Source organism: Ceratotherium simum, chromosome 8, assembly GCF_057802395.1.
Source record: "Ceratotherium simum simum isolate JZ-2026a chromosome 8, ASM5780239v1, whole genome shotgun sequence".
Classification (NCBI taxonomy): Eukaryota; Metazoa; Chordata; class Mammalia; order Perissodactyla; family Rhinocerotidae; genus Ceratotherium; species Ceratotherium simum.
The window spans coordinates 71,642,011-71,660,011 of record NC_141907.1 but is presented as its reverse complement, the minus strand read 5'-3'; the positions used below and the strand labels follow the sequence as shown (position 1 = coordinate 71,660,011).

The window sequence follows — 18,001 nt, the reverse complement described above, 5'->3', positions numbered from 1 at the left end:
TGTACAAGTGCTTATAAAAACTGGGTTAAGGAAGTTCCCTTATGTTCCTAGTTTGTTGAGTGGGTTTTTTTTCATGAAAGGGTGTTGGATTTTGTCAAATGCTTTTTCTGTGCCTATTGAGATGATCATGTGGGGCTTTCCCTTCATTCTGTTAATATGGTATATTACATTGATTGATATTTATATGGTGAACCACCTTGCGTTCCTAGAATAAATCTCATTTGGCCATGGTATATAATCCTTTTAATATGATGCTGGATTGGGTTTGATAGTGTTTTGTTGAGAATGTTTGCATCTATATTCATAAGTGACGTTGGTATGTAGGTTTCTAGCGATATCTTAGTCTTACTTTAGTAACAGAATAATTCTGGCCTCACAGAATGAGTTAGGAAGAGTTCTCTCCTCTTCTATTTGTTGAAGGACTTTGAGAAGGACTCATGTTAATTCTTTAAACATTGGGTAGAATTCATCATGAAGCCATCAGGGCCTGAGCTTTTCTTTGCTGGGAGTTTTTTGATTACTGATTTAATCTCTTGTTAAAGATCTACTCAGATTTTCTGTTTCTTCTTGAGTCAGTTTTGGTGCTTTGTCTGATCCTAGGAATTTGTACGTTGCATCTAGGTTATCTAATTTTTGGCATAAAGTTGTTCATAGTATTCTCTTATACAGGCATACCTCATTTTAGTGCACTTCACTTTAATGTGCTTTGCAGATATTTACACAAGACTTGCGTTTTACTCAAGACTCTCCACCAGCAAAAAAGCTTATGACTGGTTGAAGGCTCAGGTGATAGTTAGAATTTTTTAGCAATAAAGTATTTTAATTAAGGTTGTGGATTTTTTTTTAGACATAATGCTGTTTCATACTCTCTAGACTACAGTATGGTGTAAACATAACTTTTATATGCACTGGGAAACTAAAAAGTTCATGTGACGTCCTTTATTGTGACATTTGCTTTATTGTGGTAGTCTGGAACCAAACCCACAACATCTCCGAGGTATGTCTGTAATCCTTTTTACTTCTGTAAGGTCGGTAGTAGTGTCCTCACTTTCATTCCTGGTTTTAATAGTTTGTCTTCTCTTTTTTTCTTGGTCAGCCTAGCTGAAGGTTTGTCAATTTTGTTGATCTTTTCAAAGAGCCAACTTTTGATTTCATTGATTCTTTCTGTTGTTATGTATTCTCTATTTCATTTATCTCTGCTTTAATCTTTATTATTTCCTTTATTTTGCTTGCTTTAGGTTTAGTTCTTTTTTTTCTAGTTTCTTAAGGTGGAAAGTTAGGTTACTTATTTGAGACCTTTTTATAATTTTATTTATTTTTTCCCCCAAAGCCCCAGTAGACAGTTGTATGTCACAGCTGCACTTCCTTCTAGTTGCTGTATGTGGGACACGGTCTCAGCACGGCCGGAGAAGCGGTGCGTCAGTGCGCGCCTGGGATCCGAACCCCGGGCCGCCAGCAGCAGAGGGCGTGCACTTAACCGCTAAGCCACGGGGCCAGCCCAAGTTCTTCTTTTTTAATGTAGGTGTTTATAGCTATAAATTTCTCTCCAAGCACTGCTTTTCCTGCATCCCATAAATTTTAGTATGTTGTGTTTTTTCATTCATCTCAAAGCATTTTCTCATTTCCTGCGATTTCTTCTTTGTCCCATTGGTTAATTTCCACATATTTGTGAATTTTCCAGTTTTCCTTCTGTTACTGATTTCTAATTTCATTCCATTGGATTGGAGAACATACTTTGTATGATTTCAGTCTTTGTAAATTTAATGAGACTTGTTTTATGGTCTCACATGCGGTCTGTCCTGGACGATGTTCCTTGTGCCTTTGAGAAGAATACATATTCTGCTGCTGTTGGGTGGAGTGTTCTATAAAAGCTGTTAGGTCTGGTTGATTTATACTGTTGTTCAAGTCTTCAATTTCTTTTTTGATCTTCTGTTTAGTTATTAAGTCCATCGTTGAAAGTGGGGTTAATATCTCCAACTCTTATTGTTAAACTGTCTATGTCTCCCTTCAATTCTGTCAATTTTCGCTTCATGTATTTTGGCGCTCTATCGTTAGGTATATGAATAATTTTTTTCTTTGTGAGGAAGACCGGCCCTGAGCTAACATCTGCCAATCCTCCTCTTTTTGCTGAGGAAGACTGGCCCTGGGCTAACATCCATGCCCGTCTTCCTCCACTTTATATGGGACACCGCCACAACATGGCCTGACAAGCGGTGCATCGGTGCGCACCCAGGATCCGAACCAGCGAACCCCGGGCCGCCGCAGCAGAGCATGCGCACTTAACCACTTGTGCCACCGGGCTGGCCCCTGAATAGTTTTTAATTAAATGTTTTTCCCTCAAATAAGTCATCTCTTTTTTTCCAATTAGTGATACAAACAATGCAGCATAATCTGAATGTATTAGATTAAGTGTAATTGGATGTTCTGATTAATTTTTTTGACAGCTACGAATTACTTTTGTTGAACATCCTTTTAAAACATCTACTCTCCTGTATGTAATATACATATCAAATTTTATTTTCTCTAAAAATTTAGTTTTTGTGTGTGCTACAGATAGTTTTTATTGTCTAGTAGAATAAAAAAGAAGATGTTATATAAGGAGATGACAAGTGACATTTGTGTAGTATAACTGTATAAAGTACTTACATGGACATTTCCCATTTAACCATCACGTTACCAGTGGAGCACTGAAGCTGGCTTATGTAACTCCATGTTGGTAGCTTGAAATTGGCCATGGTGGGAGTATTTACACCATAGAAATTGGAAAACGCTACAAAATTGGTAATTCTGTCCCCTGGAGAGTGAGTTGTTAAACATTTACCAGCACACCACTACATTATCCCCATTTTTCAGATTAAACACAAAAACAAAAACCTGAGCTTTAAAGAGTAGAAATGTCTTCCCCCAAATTACTCAGCTACTTAAGTAAAAATAGTTAATCAAAAACAGTCCTACCTGAAAATACTCTTTCTCCCTGAGTATTCCTATGCTGCCACATGCGTTCTTCCCCACCCCAACAGATTGGCCCAAAGTGTTTTTGGATAGTTTCTACAAAATCCGTTATGAACATTTATTTAATAGGATTTGTGACTCTTGTTAACATTAGACTATCAGGGAAAAAATATTTTCATGTACCGACATTTTAATGTTAAGATTTTATTCTGCTAAAAAATTGAATTTTTTTCTGGAAACCTTTGCTTTTGGTCTTTTTAAAATCATGATATTGGACAGCCATTAAATTTAACAAAAATTCCTCTGACAGAGGCTAAGACCTTAAGGTAAAGAGATGGAGTGCACTAAGAAAAGGTCAGTCAGTGCAACACTATTTGATTGGTAGGTCAGCAAGGCCACAGTGTGACTGAGGGAGTGTGCTGTTTACACAGGTGTTTGTGAGCTTCCATGGAGCGTGGGAATACTCAACATGCTGGAAATATGCTCTGAACACTTTTCAAGGCACAAGCATCCTTCAGTTTCTAGATTCATCCTCCTTGATACCCATTACCTATCTATGCCACAGGCTACGGGACTATTAGTCTTCTTCAAGCTTCCATTGCCTTTCATTTTTGCCTCCTTGGGGCCCAAAGCCATCGCTCTCATTATCGTATTTCCTCTCCTGTCACATCTCTAAGCTTTTCATATGTAATACTATTACTCCAGGGTCCTGGGGTGAACATAGTCTTCTAATAAATGATTGACCTATGCTGAGAAGGAAAGGTTATGTCACATATACTTTAAGCTCTGCTCTCCTTCACAGTATTCTGTTATCATGCTCGCTTTTAAGTACAATACTGCACTCTCAGTTGTCTCAATTTTACTTTACTGCATATTCTTTTTTTTTTCCCAATTAGCTATTCTGTATTCATTCCTAAAGACTCGCATCTAATTCTTTTCATCTCATTTCTCTTCACACGCATTTAAAATCTGCCTCCCCAAAATGTTCGTCACCCAAACAGTTTGGTGACACTGGTGAATTTCATGAATATATTTAATTATGTATCTTTTTTCTAAGTCATTAATAAACTGTTAAAAACTTAGCACCAACTCTTGTACAACTCTATCTTAAGTGTACTTATTCTAACACCCAGATAACAAAGGCTACTTTGTAGGGACCACCTGCTACTCAGTAGTGCATATGCCAAGGTGATTACACAGTGAAGATGTAACATGGAACTAAGTAACAAAGCTGAAAATTAAATTAAGACCTAACGAATATAAGGATCCATATGGAGATCAAGGACCTAGAGCCGGGGACATTCCTATGTGTTAATTCATCTGACACTTTAGAAATTTTTCACTTAAGAGTCTTAGTATATAATAAAACTCATATAATGGAATCTGACTTCTTTCCCAAGACTTCTAAAGATTTAAAAGTGAGTTTTTCAGTCCTAATGTAGCTAAATTATTTTTGAGTCCTAGTTACTTTTGTAATTCTCATTTGCCAAATAGGGACTATAGTATCTCCTTCATAGGGTTGTTGTAAAACTTCAATGAGATAACCTATGTAGAATGTTTAGCACAGTGTGCAGTCCATGATAAGCACTAAATAAATGGTTGTTATTGTTATTATTATTATTGCTAAAGCAGCTACCTTTTTTTTTTGGTGAGGAAGACTGGCCCTGAGCTAACATCCATTGCCAATCTTCCTCTTTTTGCTTGAGGAAGCTTGTCCCTGAGCTAACATCTGTGCCAGTCTTCCTCTACTTTGTATATGGGATGCTGCCACAGCATGGCTTGATGAGCGCTGTGCAGATCCACGCCCAGGATCTGAACCCGTGAACCCTGGGCCGCTGAAGCGGAGCATGACAACTTCACTACTATGCTACCAGGCCGGCCCCAACAGCTACCATTTTTGAGCACCTATGATGGGCTTCATGCTGCCAGTCAGTTGTGTTATGGTTTCCATGGTAATTTAACTCATTTGTTTAGCAGCAGACTGAAGCTGGAGGCTGAGTGAAATGTTTTGTGTCTGAAGACCACTTCTGATTTCAGTTTGGGACCCACCCTGGAGCCTGAGGAAGTGGTGGAGAAGCTGATAACTGGGATCCTGACTGAGCAGAAAATGATTTTTGTTCCGTCTTCCATAGGCTTTTTTACAGTGGTGGAAAAGTAAGTGAGAGTTATGTTTGTCAGCATTATAAACAAAGCTTTATCTATTACATGTTTCTACTCAGATTTAAAACCAGGCATTTGATAAAGTACAGTGAAATGGAATCAAGTTAATAAAAATAATAGGCTTCAATCAAATTAAAAATCCATCAATTTTTAAAGCCACATTTGTTAATCATTGAAGCAAGATTGGTATAGCAGTTGGGTATATGAAATGAATAATTTCCACAAGTTTTTAAGTCTTTTTTTTTTAAAGAAAGAAATGTATGTATTTCTGGAAGTTTTGTCTTAAAAATGAATAAATATGAAGAAGGAAGTTTTTAAGCATTATTACCTAATGGAATCATAGGACAAGGATATTGGAGGAGACCATAGTTAGGTTTTAAGATATTCATTTAAATATACAACAGATAATCATTGAGCTCTTATTTTGTACAAAATCATACTGAAGCATAGGAATTGCCAAATAATCTTTTATAATTTTAGAGATCCTTGAGCCTTGCTGCCTCACATGTGGTCCACGGCCTAGCAGCATCAGCATCACCTAGGAGTTTGTTGGAAACAGAGTCTTCTGGCCTCCTGAATCAGAATTTGCATTTTAATAAGATCCACGGGTGATTTGTTTGCATGTTCAAATTTGAGAAGCATTTTTTTAGAGCAGTAGCTCTCAACTTTGGTGCACACTGGAATTCACCTGGGAGTTTTAAAAATGCTGCTGCTTGAGACTACTCCCCAAGGTTCTGATGTGATTGGTCTGGAGTGTGGCCAGTCTCTGAGGGATACAGCAACTTTCCTGGTGATGCTAATGTACAACCAAGACTGGAAACCACTGGTTTAAAGAATGCCTCATCATAGCGCATTACCTCATTACTCATCTGGGACAGCTGTGTGGCTGTGAGGCTGGTCAGGTAATGAGGGGAAAGTGAAGAGGTGCCTTAGGTCAAAAAAAAAAAAAAAGCCTCTTGCTGCCTGTGCCTTGAGTCAGGCTTCTCCCACATGCTGGCGTGTCAGGATCTCTTGGGAGGTCGATTTAAAAAACAGATGCCTGGATCTCACCTCTAGAGATTTTCATATAGGATGTTTTGAGTCGAAACCCAGAAATCTGTATTTTAACAGGTAACTGCCACAGACAGTTGGTTCAAAGATCGTACTTTGAGAATTACTGACCTAGAGACTGAAAAAAATTTGAGATCAAAAGCATAAGTGACGTGTCAGTCTTTTTAGCCCCTTCTGCTAGAAACTATGATTGAACATACCTTAGAGGTTTAAGTAGTGAAGCTCAAGGGTCTCCTTGGTGAATAACTGAGTTAAAACATGTGAATACCTGTCACATCACATAAGTAAGCCTCCAGAGATTGCGGTCCTTTAGAACGTAACTCTGCGAGGGAAGGAATTCTGCCTGGTTTTTATCACTGTATCCCCTGCACTTTGAAGAGTCAATGGGCACATAGGAGGCACCAAAATGTTTGTTGATTGAATAAATTAATTCTCTTTCCTAGACCTTTAACATAGAGACTCAAAGTTTGTGCTCTAGAGTTAGATGAAGCTGTGTTTATGTGACTTGGTCGCAATGTGAACTTGGATGAGTTTTTTAACTTCTTTGAAGCTCAGTTTCTTTGTCTGTCACATGGCAACAACAATAAGACTTCATAGGGCTATGAGGAATAAATTTAAAAATGCATTTAAAGTATTCAGTACACTATAAATACTCAAAAAATGTTATATACCACTATGGTTATTATAGTCAACACTATTATCATTGTGCTGATTTTCCTCTGACTGTGAATTTTTAGTGCTCAATTTCCAAAGCTTATTTTAATGCCGTTGAGGCGGATGTCTACATATAGTTACACTGACTTACATATTCTGTTTGGTTTCTCTCAGACTCATTGAAATGTGACAAGTTCCTCAATATTCTTAAGTACAGGGTGCGGAGAAAAATATTAGACCTACTATGTATCTGTCGCTATTTGAGGCATTTTATATTAACACACTGATTCTTCGTAAGAACACTGTGGGGTGGGTGTTAATTTTTCCATTTACACGTGAGGAATTTAAACTCAGAAGTTAAATATGTTCAGCATTATGCTCAAAACTAAGTGCGTCGTCTGTATTTTCATTTAGCAATTCCGCTTCCCCAGTCTCTTAGTGGAACATTTTGTTAATATTTTGGATTGTAAGGTATAAAATTAGTTCCTAGTCTCACTCACTTCCTTTCCAATCTCAGTTTTCTTTTTTTAAAAGCCTTTAGCATCTCAACTGTTCAGTTCTATACACCTCTCTTAGACCTTTTGAAAAGTGTTGAGTGTATTTATTTCAAAAGCTAAATATTTCAAGTCACCCCTATCCTGAAGAAGGTTAAACCTCCTTCCTTTTCCTTTTGAAAAGGAAATGGATTTAACTGGAAAGAACATATATTAGTGACTCAGAGTTACAAGTTCTTAATCTTGTTTAAGATGAACATGGACATGATAAATATAAGTATTTTAAAAGAAGATATTTTTAAAATGCACTTATATTAATTTCCTGATTATTTTCATGTCTCTTTCTTTTAGGATCTTTCCTGAGCGCTTCTTGGCAGTTTTAAAACGAAAGATCAATATTAAGTTTGATGCAGTGATTGGATATAAAACTAAAGGCCGATAAGTGCTTGGTTTTTTGAAAACTGATTTACCAGTGTTAAGTCGAGTTTATCTAATATTAATCAGACTTTTAATGTTTGGACTTCTGCTTTTCCTAATTATCTTATTTTCTTCAACATCACCTTTTGAGGCTCTGGCAGTCCTCATTTATTACCACTTGTTCTTTAACTGAAAGCTAATTTCATATAATGAAAAGAGAGAAATATCTTAGGAATTGACCTTATGGGAAATGGAGAAAAAGAACAAAAACAGTTTTACAATAATTTCCAAGATTTTGTCGCTCATCTGAAGGCTTTGCAAAATTTGTACTGTAAATGTTTGATATATCTTTATTTTTAATTACACTTAAATTTTATATAATTCACGTTTCCTTTTGTATTCTACATAGAAACAGAAACTTCAAGCTCTCTAAATATGAGGAAGAACTGAATCTAGTGGCATTACCATGAATTTCATGTGATGTAAGAAATGTTGCTCACACATTTCATCCTACACGTTGCATATGTTTTCCGAGAGAGACCTCACATTTCACTACCAAACGTTTCAGCACAAGGAAACTAGAGATGGATACGTGTTGCAAATATAAAAGAATCATTGGGATTTGAGGCAGAGAATTGGGAGAATGTATCCATAGTGGCAACAATAACAAAGGGATTAAACTTAAACTTTTGGTGTTTCCATCTTTTTCTTTTTTTTAAACAGAACGTGACTTAAGCTTCAAATGAAAGGAAAATGGATTTATAATCAAAGGTCTTTTTACTTTTTTTTAGTGTCTGGAAATTTCTTGGATGTGCGTGAGGCTCAGTGAGATGGGGCTATAAGATCAGAACTATAAATTGACAAAATAAATAGTTTGGTGGGATTCTATTAAAAATATTTTCAAAACCATGTGAGACACATACGTATGAAGTAAGAACTTTGGTCTTTATATCAGAAAGTTCATACTCAGAAAACTTAAAAATCAGAATGTAATGTAGTGAATGAGCCACAATTTAGGTTCAGAAACTTCATGGTAAAAGATTTTGATCCAGTTTCTAAGCAGAAATTAATGTTTACTCAACATGTGTCAGGTACTGTCCTAAACACCTGACTTATTGAACGAGTTCAGTAATCTCCTCAGTGCCACTGCAGATTATAAGGACCATATGATAATCCATTTAAGGAAGGTTATACTATAGATTTGATAACATATAAGAAAATTTCACAGAAGGTATCACTCTTACTGTAAATTTCTCCCTCTTTCCCATCAACTACCTTCTTCTAATACAGAGAATCAAAGTACCATTGCTGGGGCCGGCGCCATGGCTTAGCGGTTAAGTGTGCGTGCTCCACTGCTGGTGGCCCGGGTTCGGATCCCAGGCACACACCGCTTCTCCCGCCATGCTGAGGCCACGTGCCACATACAGCAACTAGAAGGATGTGCAGCTATGACATACAACTATCTACTGGGGCTTTGGGGGGGAAAAGATAAATAAATAAAATCTTAAAAAAAAAAAAAGTACCATTGCTGTTTGACCATATTCTACATGTAGTTGATGTAAATACAAATCTGAGTCAAAAGTGCCTGGTTCCAGAACATCATTATATTTGAGTCATGTAACTTAGATTCCTCTCTACACATTAGCTATATTCTAGTAGCCTCTACTAGAGCATCTGTGAATTGCCACAGAGTTTATAGGGTGACCTAAACCCTATCCTGTTAGACGATAATGACTCTAGTAGGTGGAGAGTCTGTTACAGTCAGCTTCTAACTCGTTTTGAAATAGATGTAATTGTTTATTCTTTTGATGAAGTTACACCTGTTCCAGCTTGCCAAGTGGAACGGTGAAGTCGACTAGGAGAAAGCCTTTAGTGAAACTTCAGTAAAATAACTGAGGCCCAAAGTGTACTGATAATTTTCCTCTTTTCACAGTAAACCTGTTTTGGCTCTTAACACACTTGTCTGAAATTAACACTTGGATGAACTTGGGCATTAACCATTATGAGAAAGAAGCACTACTCCTTGAATATTATGCTGACAGAATGGTAATCAGTCCCTTTTATTGAATGTTAACCACATGCTAGGCACAGTTTGCCATTGAAACCCCCAGTGATCCTATGTAGTAGACATTGTTGAAGGACCTGAAATAGCTGTGAGCACAGCAGTAGTAAGCAGGAACCCAGAAGAAGCTAGAACCTGGAGCCCTACTCCACTGGGAGGCGAATGAATGCTGTAGGGGTTCTGAATTTTGTTCTCTGCATTTTTTTAACAAAACTTGCTCCAATTCACCAACATCAGGCAGTTACTGCTGTGACTAAGTCTGAAAACTTCTAACTGTTGGTTGAATAAGTTAATCCTAACTTTGAACCCACTTCTAACAGTTCAGTGAGAAAATCCATCTCAGCCATCAATAGAGCTACTTGTGAGGGTCACACCAGAATCAAAGAGGCTTACATGGTCTTAGGGTAAATGGGGAAAGACTCCTGATTGTCAACCATCATGGAACTCTGTGGTCCTACACTAGGACCTTGATGACAGGGGGCTCTCTCTTTTGCGGGGTACAGAAATCCTGACTGTGGCAGGAACCTGCCCTCTCTGGACACCCCATGAGGCCTTCCTCTGAGCCCTTGCTGTCACTCTGTGGCTCTGCCATGGGACTGCTAGGACTTGCTGGCCTCTCTCCTGTTCCCTTGGGGAATATTCCCACGCTTGCCTTCAGAAACACCTCCCGGCCCTGACCCCATGCCACCATTCTGTTTTGCCAGAAATCTACTCTGTTTAATGGAAATGAGGATTAGAAAAAGTGGGGAATCAGGCCAAGGAAAAGAGTTAAAATTGACCCTCAGTACATCTTCAACACCAATTTGGCTAGAGGGTAAACAGCTAAAAAGGATTTTACTGCGGGGAAGGAGAGCAATTAAGATCCTCCTCTGCCAGGCTGGGTGATAGATTTACTCCCTTGGATAATTCTGTGTGTGTGACATCATTATCCCCATTTTATAGACGAGATACCTGTAGTCCAGAGAGTTCAACAAACACCTAAAATCACACAGCTACTTAGAGTCCAGCTAAGGATTTGAACCCAAGTTTGCTGACCTCACTATCATACAGACTCAGTAGAGAGATGAACATTGCCCCCAACACCCTCCAATTCCATTTACCCAAGCTTTCCTTCTTATTTAAACAATATTCCAAAATCAGCCAATGAAAATCTCTGATGGCAGTTGAAAAGCTATTCAATCTAGGAATTAATTTAAGGTAGAATAAAATGCTACAGTGCTGATACCCAATTATTCCTCCTGAAAAAGGTCCAGCCTGGCCTGGCCCAGTATCACCACAGTCTAAAGCTTCCTGAAGTTGAGACACTGAGCCTGAAAATATTGGGATAGTCTTAATCTACACTGGACACCGCATCCTTCCCCAAAATAGATAGGAATTCCCCCTTGACCTTAGAGCCAATCTGACTATTGAAGTTTTTTTGTTTTTTGTTATTTTAATCTAGAGAGGATTGGGCCAACCTCAGAATTAGGGAGATGTGCCTTTTACTTTCACAGTCTAGTACTGCGAAAAGAGCACTGGACAATCTAATTCAAGATAGCTGTTCTGGAACCTCAGTTTCCTCATGTATAAAAGGATCAAATTAGACTACATAATCTCCTAGATTATCTCCAATTCCAGTTAAATAAATGTCTTATAATCAACACATGCAAAACCGAGCATCTTCACTACCCCATCTGCATTCCCTAACAGAGAATGGCACTTCTAACAAGTGTTCAAGCCAAAAACCTGGGGTTGCACCTGCCTCCTTCCTTCCCCTCACCTTCATCGCTCACCTCACCAAAATCCTCTAATCCCCACCACGCACGGTCCATATAAGTCACCATTCTCTCATTTATATTTCCAGCCCGAATCTCTCCTCTGAACACCAGACACATATCCAAATGTCTTCTTGATATCTCTGCCTGTCTGGCCAACAGGCATTTCCAGGTAATCTTGCCGGAACTGAGCTTTTGATGTTTTTGATCCCAGACCTGCTCCAAACCCTGTTATTCCAATTGCTCAGGCCAAAAAAATTAGTGTCATCCTTGATTCCTCTCTCTCACTCCCCACACCCATTACAAAAACAATTCTGTTTGCTCTACTTTGAAAATACATCTAGAATTCTCTCACTTCTTATCATCCCACTGCTACCACCCTGATCCAAGCCACCATCACCTCTTGTTCCCCTTTGTGCTGTTCCCAACACCAGAAGCCAGAATGACTCTTTAAAATATGAGATTGAGCCAGCCCTGATGGCCTAATGGTTAAAGTTCAGTGCACTCCACTTCGGTGGCTCAGGTTCGGTTCCCAGGTTTGGACATACACCACTTGTCTGTCAGTAGCCATGCTGTGGTGGCGGCTCACATAGAAGAACCAGAAGAACTTACAACTGTGTCCTGGGGCCTTGGGGTGGGGGAGAAGAAAAAAAAAAAGGAGGAAGATTGTCAACAGATGTTAGCTTAGGGCAAATCTTTCCCTGCAAAAAAAAATAAAACAAAATACGAGATCATGTCATGCTTCAGCTCAAAATCCTCCATTAGCTTCTCATCTAAAACTTAAAGCTAGAGTCCTTACCATGACAAGGCCATATGTAATTGTCTTCTTACCCACTACCTTACTACCTGCATTAGGGTTCTCCAGAGAAACAGAACCAGTAGGAGATTTTATATACATACATACATGCAGAGAGAGAGCGTGATGTATTTCAAGGCATTGAGGAATTGGCTCACGTTTGTGGGAAGCTGGCAAGTCTGAAATCTGTAGGAGAGGCTGACAGGCTGGAAACTTGGGTAGAAGCTGTTGCTGCAGTCTTGAGGCAGAAATTCTTCTTGCTCAGGGTATCTTAGTTCTGGCTGCTATAATTAGAATACCAAAGACTGGGTGGCTTATAAACAACAGACATTTATTCCTCACAGTTCTGGAGGCTGGGAAGTCCAAGATCAAGCTACCGGCAGATTTGGTGTCTGGTGAAAGCCTGCTTTCTGGTTCACAGACAGCCTGTTTTCTTGCTGTGTCCTCACATGGCAGAAGGGGCAGGAATGCTGTCTAGGATCTCTTTTATTTTTTATTTATTTATTTTGTGTGTGTGTGAGGAAGATCAGCCCTGAGCTAACATCTGCCAATCCTCCTCTTTTTGCTGAAGAAGACTGGCGCTGAGCTAACTTCTGTGCCCATCTTCCTCCACTTTATATGGGACGCCGCCACAGCATGGCTTGACAAGCGGTGCGTTGGTGCGCGCCCGGTGCGCACCCGGGATCCAAACCTGGGCCGCCAGCAGCGGGACGCTGGCACTTAACCACTACGCCACAGGGCGGGCCCCTAGGATCTCGTTTATAAGGGCACTAATCCCATTCATGAGAGTTCTGCTCTCATGACCTAATCACCTCCCAAAGGCCCCACCTCCAAATACCATTACCGTGGGGATTAGGTTTCAACATGTGAACCTTGGAGGGACACAAACATTCAGTCTATAGCACAGAGAAAGCTCAGCTTTGCTTTCAAGTCCTTCCACCTGATTAGATGAGGCCAATCCACGTTATCAAGAATAATTTTTTTTTAAAGACTACTGATGATAGTTGTTAACCATATCTACAGAATACCTTCACAGCAACACCTAGATTACTGTTTGATTGAATAACTGGGAACTATAGCCTAGCCATGCTGACCTATAAAACTCACCATCACACTACCCTCACCCTCTTTCTTTTTTTTTCTCTTTTTTTTGTGAGGAAGATCAGCCCTGTGCTAACATCTGCCAATCCTCCTCTTTTTGCTGAGGAAGACTGGCCCAGGGCTAACATCTGTTCCTATTTCCTCCTTTATATAAGACGCTGCTTTTTGTCAGGCCACAGCATGGCCTGACAAGCAGTGCCTCGGTGCCCGCCCAGGATCCAAACCCAGCCCGCCAGCAGCAGAGCGCATGCACTTAACTGCTACGCCACAGCGCCGGCCCCAGATTTGGGCTTTTTTTGTTCTTTTTCTAGTTCCTTTAGGTGTAATGTTAGATTGTTTGAGATGTTTTTTGGTTCTTGAGATAGGCCTGTATTGTTATAAACTTCTCTCTTAGTACCACTTTTGCTGCATCCCATAGACATTGGTATGTTGTGTTTTCATTTTCATTTGTCTCCAGGTATTTTTTTATTTCTCCTTTGATTTCTTCATTGATCCAATACTTGTTCAGTAGCATGTGTTTAGTCTCCACATATTTGTGACTTTTCTAGCTTTCTTCTTGTAGTTGATTTCTAGTTTCATAGCACTGTGTTTGAAGAGATGCTTGATATGATTTCAATGTTCTTAAATTTATTGAGACTTGTTTTGTTTCCAAAAATATGGTCTATCTTTGAGAATGTTCCATGTGAACTTGAGAAAAATATGTATTCTGCTGCTTTTGGATGGAATGTTCTACATATATCTATTAAGTTCATCTGGTCTAATGTTTTATTTAAGGCTATTACCTTGTTGACTTTCTGTCTGGATGATCTATCCATTGATGTAAGCAGGATGATAAAGTTTCCTACTATTATTGTGTTGCTGTCAATTTCTCCCTTTATGTTTGTTATTAATTGTTTCATAAATTTTCATGTTCCTATGTTAGGTGCATATATATTAATAAATGTTATATCTTCTTGATGAATTGTCCTATTTCTCATTATATAGTGTCCATCTTTGTCTCTTAGTTATCTTTTGTGGCTTACAGTCTATTTTGTCTGATATAAGTATTGCTACATCCCCTTTCTTTTTGTTGCCGTTTGCTTGGAGTATCACCTTCCATCCCTTCACTCTGAGTCCATGTTTGTCTTTAGAGCTGAGATGGGTCTCCTGGAGGCAGCATATTGTTTGATCCTGTTTTTTAATCATCTAGTGTCTTAATCACCCTGTGTCTTTTGATTGGTGAATTCAATCTATTTACAGTTAGGGTGATTATTGATATGTAAGGACTTAATATTGCCATTTTATCTTTTGTTTTCTGGTTGCTCTATATTTCCATTGTTCCTTGTCCCTTGTCGTTCTGACTGCCATTTCAGTGTGGTGGTTTCCTGTGATGTTTTTCTCAGTTTCCTCTATTTTTATCTTTTGTGTCTCTCCTCTGAATTTTTGTTTTGTGGTTACTATGAGGTTTGTATAAAAGGTCTCATAGATATGATAATCCTTTTTCTGCTGATAGCATCTTATCTTTATTTGCCTATGTAGGTTCTGTCCTTTTTCTTGTCCTTTTCTATGTTTTTGTTGTCACGAATTATCACTTTTCGTATTGTGAGTTCATTACCAAATCGAAGTGGTTATAGTTACTTTTAATGCTTCCTTTCCTTTTAACTTATAATTACATGTTTACTAACCTATTCTGATATAGAGTTGCTATTTTTTTCTGATTCTGTCTGTCTATTTATCACCTTGCTCAAAGCTCTGTATACCTTTGCCTTTTTGTTTCAGGTAGGAGAGCTCCTTTCAACATTTCTTGTAAGGCAGGTCTAGTGTAATGAACTCACTCAGCTTTTATTTGTCTGGGAAAGCCTTTATTTTTTCATTCATGTCTGAAAGATAACTTTGCTGAATAGTGTATTCTTGGCTGACAGTTTTTATCTTTCAGTATTTTGAATGTATCATTACACTCTCTCCTGGCTGGTAGAGTTTCTCCTGAGAAATCTGCTGATGGCCTAATGGGGGTCCCTTTGTAGCTTATTGGGGTTTTTCCCCCCTGGCTGCCTTAATATTCTTTCTTTATCATTGACTTTTGACAGCTTTGTTATCATGTGTCTTGGAGAAAGTCTTTCTGCTTTGAGATAATTGGGTGTTCTATTAGCTTCATGGATTTGTATATTCACTTCCTTCCCCAGGTTAGGGAAGTTCTCAGCTATTATTTCTTTAAATAAGCTCTCTGCCTCCTTCTCTTTTTCTTCTCTCTCTGTTATACCCATTATCCTTAAGTTGTGCTTTCTGATGGAGTTGGATAATTCTCGTAGAATTTCTACTTTTTAAAAAATCTTAGTTCTCTCTCCTCTTCTACCTTCATCATTTCTAGGTTTCTATCTTTAAGCTCACTAATTCTCTCTTCTATATGGTCTGTTCTATTTCCAGTGCTTTTTAATGCATTCTTCACCTCATTTGTTGAGTTTTTCAGCTCCAGAATTTCTGTTTGGTTCTTTTTTAGAGTTTCAATCTCTTTGGTAAAGTATTCCTCTGTTCACTGATTTTATTCCTGAGCTCATTGAACTGCGTTTCTGAGTTTTCTTGTAGCTTGTTGCATTTCCTCATGACAGCTATTTTGAATTCTTTATCAGTTAGATCACAATCTTCCATGACTTTATGTTTGGTTTCTGGAGAACTGTTTTTTATTTTCTTTTTGTGATTCTGTGTTACTGTGGCTTTTTGTGGTGCTTGTGGAGTTATTCCTCTGTTGGCATATTTGTCATACTAAACACTTGTCTTATTTAGGTATAGCTTTGTTTTGATTCAGACTTTTCAACTGATTGGAGATTAGAGGCCTTCCTTTTGTTTTTCAGTAGGTGGCGCTATAGCGCTAGTTTTTGTTTTCTCTTACCTGAGCTGTCTCTGCCTCTATTTGAGGATCTGCACATTCCACCCTCCACCACTTCTATTAGGGGTGCTGCCAGTACTCTTGTCTGCCATCTGCACCTCTGAGGGTCACTGATGCCTTGCTGTTGCTGGTGTCACTGTGGTCGCTGGCTTTGCTGCCAGGGGTACAGGGAGGGCTGACATCTCCACTGCTTTGGGATCAACTGGGTTGGAAACTCTAGCACGATGGCAAGGTTTGGGGGAGGGTAGGGAGGGAGCTGGGTTTGTGGGTCACTGTCTCTGCTGTTGCTTGTTACCTTGTGGCTGCAGGCACCAGTGTGGTTGGGATGTCAAAGTTGTGTGTGCACCTCTGCTGCTGCTAACAGGCTCTGAGCTGCAGCCAGAGGGCCTGGGATCACAGGCCTCCACCTCCACTGCTGCTTTATTCCCTGTGGCCATAGGTGTCCCTGCAGCTTGCTAGCCAGACACATGTGCCTCTGCTGCTGCCCGCTGGGTTCTCTGGGGCTGGAGGCAGGTGGCTCAGCCACCATGGCCGGGGGTCCAGGGTCTTGGGCACTGCCTCTGCTGTTCTCCCATTTTGCCTCATCTGTGTGCTTCAATTCACCCACCTTTGTATGTACTGATGTGTGGATCTCTCCAGTGTCCTGATTGTTGGGCAATTAGCCTTTGTTGGGTTATGGATGTTTTACTCACTGTAGATTGAAGGGGAGAGACAAAGAGATCCTCTCATGGCACCATGCTGATGGTGATGTCCTAAAGCTACTACTATTATTATTATTTGATTTATATAGGCATTTACTACTTGCAAAGCCATTTCATATACATGCTCTCTCATTTGATCCTTATAACCACCTTACCTGTGGGTATGTGAGGGAAGGTTGAGCTTGTGATGTGTGGTGAAGGTCTGTGTTTGGTAAAAGCATTTTACCCAAAAGCATTTATTTTTATCTTTATTTTCCAGGTTAGGAAACTGAGGCATAGAAAAAGTAAATAGGATTACCTGAAGTCACACTTTTTTTATTGTGGTAAAATATACGTGACATAAAGTTTATTATTTTAATCATTTTTAAATGTACAGTTCAGTGGCATTAAGTACATTCACATTGTTGTGCAACCATCACCACTATCTATCTCTGTAACTTCTTCATCACCCCAAACTGAAACTCTGTACCCTTTAAACAATAACTCCTCCTTCTCCCTACACCCCCATCCCTGGTAACCACCCTTCTACTTTCTGTCTCTGTGTATTTCACTATTCTAGGTCATATAAGTGGAGTCATATAATATTTCTCCTTTTGTGTTTTGCTTATTTCACTTAGCATGATGTTTTCAAGGTTCATCCATATTGTAGCATCTATAAGAACTGCATTCTTTTTAAGGAGGAATAATATTGCATTGTGTATATATATATATCTATCACATTTTGTTCATCCATTCATCTGTTGATGGACATTTGGGTTCTTTCCACTTTTGAGGTATTGGAAGTCACACCACTTTTAAGCAGAGACTTCTGGCTCCTGGTCTAATGATCTTGTCCATATTATCACAAAGGGAACTGATTGCTTTGTATAACCTACAATCTCCCCCAAACTCAAGAGGTTTTCAGGGAAATGGGCATCTTGTGTAAAATGATTAGCTAACTGAAATATTGATGCAGAGCTTTCATGAATAAATGAATCAAACTAAGCTTGGTTGGCCC

At 39.1% G+C, this 18,001-nt stretch overlaps 1 protein-coding gene across 2 annotated transcripts in view; it reads left to right on the top strand.

The window, feature by feature from the left end:
• The window catches only part of HSD17B11 (hydroxysteroid 17-beta dehydrogenase 11), a 33,697-nt gene extending 24,449 nt beyond the window's left edge, over positions 1 to 9,248 (top strand). The window contains exons 6-8 of one of the 2 annotated variants that reach the window (XR_015552944.1): positions 4,990 to 5,106; positions 7,662 to 8,209; positions 9,018 to 9,240. Coding sequence is in view for 1 of the 2 variants with exons in the window: in XM_004430929.2 (XP_004430986.1) it covers positions 4,990 to 5,106; positions 7,662 to 7,752 (208 nt within the window). In the remaining variant the exon portion in view is untranslated. Of the gene's footprint in view, positions 1 to 4,989; positions 5,107 to 7,661 lie in introns of both variants that reach the window. The other variant, XM_004430929.2, reaches the window with a different exon arrangement.
• The last annotated feature ends 8,753 nt before the right edge of the window (positions 9,249 to 18,001 follow it).